At 63.4% G+C, this 426-nt stretch overlaps 1 protein-coding gene across 1 annotated transcript in view; it reads left to right on the plus strand.

The window, feature by feature from the left end:
• LOC104074012 (indoleamine 2,3-dioxygenase 2-like) overlaps nt 1-46 on the plus strand; it is a gene marked incomplete at its 5' end in the record, with an annotated part of 1242 nt that extends 1196 nt beyond the window's left edge. The window contains 1 exon segment of the mRNA XM_009573975.1: nt 1-46. This exon segment is cut by the window's left edge and continues 11 nt beyond it. Coding sequence (XP_009572270.1) covers nt 1-46 — 46 coding nt within the window.
• Nucleotides 47-426: the final 380 nt, after the last annotated feature.

Genomic DNA, 426 nt, shown 5'->3' on the forward strand with positions numbered 1-426 from the left:
AAAGAGCGTCAGGAACACGACAAGGGAAGGGATGATAAGTGCCTGACTTGCCCTGAGGGTTTGCAAGGCACTGCTCAAAGCGGGTGCAGGAGGCCAAAACGGCTCCAGTGCGTCTCTGCAGCGCACAAGCCAAAATCCGACCCCAGTGACCTTCACCGAAAACCCTCCTCTCAGCAGCACCCTTCCTGCTCGCGCATGTCGGGGACATGGGGAACGCATCTTGGGTTGTCGGAGGAGGTGAGCACTGCTGCTGACAACCCCGGAAAGGCACCAGTGAGCGCAGCATCCTTCCACGGCACCGGGATGGGCACAGCATCCTTCCACGGCACCGGGATGCGCCGTGTCCGTCCAAGCCCTGCTTGCTGCATCCCACCAGGCTCGCTCCCCACGACCCCCCGGGGGTCGGGGCTGGCGCTTTTCCCGGGG

Source organism: Fulmarus glacialis, unplaced genomic scaffold (assembly GCF_000690835.1).
Source record: "Fulmarus glacialis isolate BGI_N327 unplaced genomic scaffold, ASM69083v1 scaffold32023, whole genome shotgun sequence".
Taxonomy (NCBI): domain Eukaryota; kingdom Metazoa; phylum Chordata; class Aves; order Procellariiformes; family Procellariidae; genus Fulmarus; species Fulmarus glacialis.